Genomic DNA, 2,248 nt, shown 5'->3' with positions numbered 1-2,248 from the left:
AGGGTGTGTTTGGATTGAGTGATTTGGAGGGAAAAGAAAGGGAGGGAGAGTAGGGGATTGAAAATCCTTTGTTTGGATAGCAAAAAAGGGTGGAGGGAAATGGAGGGGGAGAGATTTGGAGGGTTCCATTTTCCTTCCTCCAAGGCAAATCATAATCTCTCCACAATAGGCAAGATTTGGAAATAAATTGTATCCAAACACCCACATTTCATTTGCCCTCCCCTTCCCATACCTCCCTTTCTCTTCCCTCCTTCCCCCTCCCCTTCCTTTCCCTCTACTTTTGCTATCCAAACACACCCTAAATCAAAATAATTGAGAAGTTATAGCAACTACCCAATACGTAATACTATTAGAATATACTATTAGAATATAATTATGTATATTCACACATGTAATTTATGCAAATATAGTAGGTGCATATATTTAGGAGTTGGTTTCCTTGTTTGTAGATGGTATTGGCTGTAATCAGTTATCAAACGAGATATATATATTCTCTATGAAGGAATAGAATTATTCAAGGGAAAACACAATTCTTATATGGTATCAACCCTAAAAAGATCACAAAGCCTTCCGCTCATCTCTTCTCCTTCCTCGTCTTCCCTTCACTCAGAAGCCATGACTAACGACGCCGTTCCGAACAAAACTCCCTTTTCACCCGGCCTATTCGGTCTCCAATATCAAAAATTACGTCCAGATTACGCTCGAGTCCGAGAATGTCCACTATGCGTCTTGGGTAGAACTCTTCATGAATACTGCTCGTGCGTTCGACGTGATAGATCACATCGAGCCACCTATGGATGCCGTGATTGAAAAAGACGCTCAGTGGACTCGTCTCGACGCGATCGTAAAACAATGGATATACAGTACCATTTCACTTGATCTCCTCCATACTATTCTTGAACCCGGCGCCACTGCACAAGCCGCGTGGAACCGTCTCAAGGATATCTTTGTCGATAATCAACACTCTAGGGCCGTGTTATTGGAGCAACAGTTCTCTAGCATCCATATGGATAACTATAACGATGTCTCGTCTTATTGTCAGGCTCTCAAGATGATCGCTGACCAACTCGCTAATGTTGGTGCTCCGGTCTCCGACACTCGCTTAGTCCTTCAAATGGTTACAAAGGTTTCCGATGGGTATGACGGAATCGCGTCTATCATTCAACAACGCGATCCCCTCCCATCATTCTACAAGGCCCGATCGATGCTCGCACTTGAAGAGAAACGTCGTTCTAATGTTTCGGGATCCACCGCTACTGCTCTCCACGCCTCTCAATCCAATTCCCCTGATTCGGATTCCCGACCCAATTCCAACACCAAGGATGGATCGAATTCGAATAAGGGGAAGGGAGGTCGCAACAATCGGAAAAATAACAATCGAGGGAAGCAAGGCCGCGGCGGTTCGACGAGCAATCAGCAGTCAAGTGGTGGGAACAACGGTGGCCGGGGAAATCAACAACAACCAGGGACTTGGACGTGGGTCCCCCTGTCACCTTGGCAGGCACCGCAGCAACAGGGGTGGACTGTTCCGCCTTGCCGGTACCCTACGGCTGGCTGGACACCTCCACCTCCGTCGCGCTCTCAAGGAATCCTTGGACCACAGCCTAATCAGGCCTTTATTGCTCAACCAGGGACTATGGGAGCAGCACAGGGCACGTTTGTACCAACGGACATTGCAGCGGTGATGCAATCGTTAGCGCTACAACAGCCGGACGATGCTTATTATATGGACACAGGTGCGTCGTCGCACATGACATCCAACAATGGTACTCTTTCTTCTTATTCTAAATCTGGTAGTAATCGTCATATTATAGTCGGAAATGGTCAATTGATTCCTATTGTCGGTCGAGGTGCGTTGTCCCTTCCCCCTCTTAATCAATCCCTCACTTTAAATAACGTCTTACATGTCCCCAATATCATTAAAAATTTAGTGTCCGTTCGGAAATTTACAACCGATAATTTTGTATCCGTTGAATTTGACCCATTCGGTTTTACTGTGAAGGATCTCAAGACGGGGACGCCGATCATGAGAAGTAATAGCACGGGGGACCTCTACCCTCTATACCCTACGTCACCTTCTTCATCGACAACCCAAGCCGAAGCCCTTACCGCTATCTCTACCTCAACTTGGCACGATCGCCTAGGACACCCCGGCCCCGACGTTTTTAATAGTTTGTGTGCTCATAAAAACATTAGTTGTCGTCCTATTGTGGACAGCGGGACGCCCACGGGGGCGCTTGGGAAACAA

The 2,248-nt window shown here is 46.8% G+C and overlaps 1 protein-coding gene across 1 annotated transcript; it reads left to right on the top strand.

Moving 5' to 3' along the window:
- The first annotated feature begins 745 nt into the window (after nucleotides 1–745).
- On the top strand, nucleotides 746–2,037 carry LOC141612991 (uncharacterized). Its single transcript, XM_074431735.1, has 2 exons — nucleotides 746–1,850; nucleotides 2,003–2,037. Exons 1-2 carry the CDS (start codon nucleotides 746–748, stop codon nucleotides 2,035–2,037), a joined length of 1,140 nt encoding a protein of 379 aa, XP_074287836.1.
- The last annotated feature ends 211 nt before the right edge of the window (nucleotides 2,038–2,248 follow it).

This window comes from Silene latifolia, chromosome 11 (genome assembly GCF_048544455.1).
Source record: "Silene latifolia isolate original U9 population chromosome 11, ASM4854445v1, whole genome shotgun sequence".
Classification (NCBI taxonomy): Eukaryota; Viridiplantae; Streptophyta; class Magnoliopsida; order Caryophyllales; family Caryophyllaceae; genus Silene; species Silene latifolia.
Note: the sequence above shows the minus strand (reverse complement) of the source record. Positions and strands in the feature narration are given on the sequence as shown.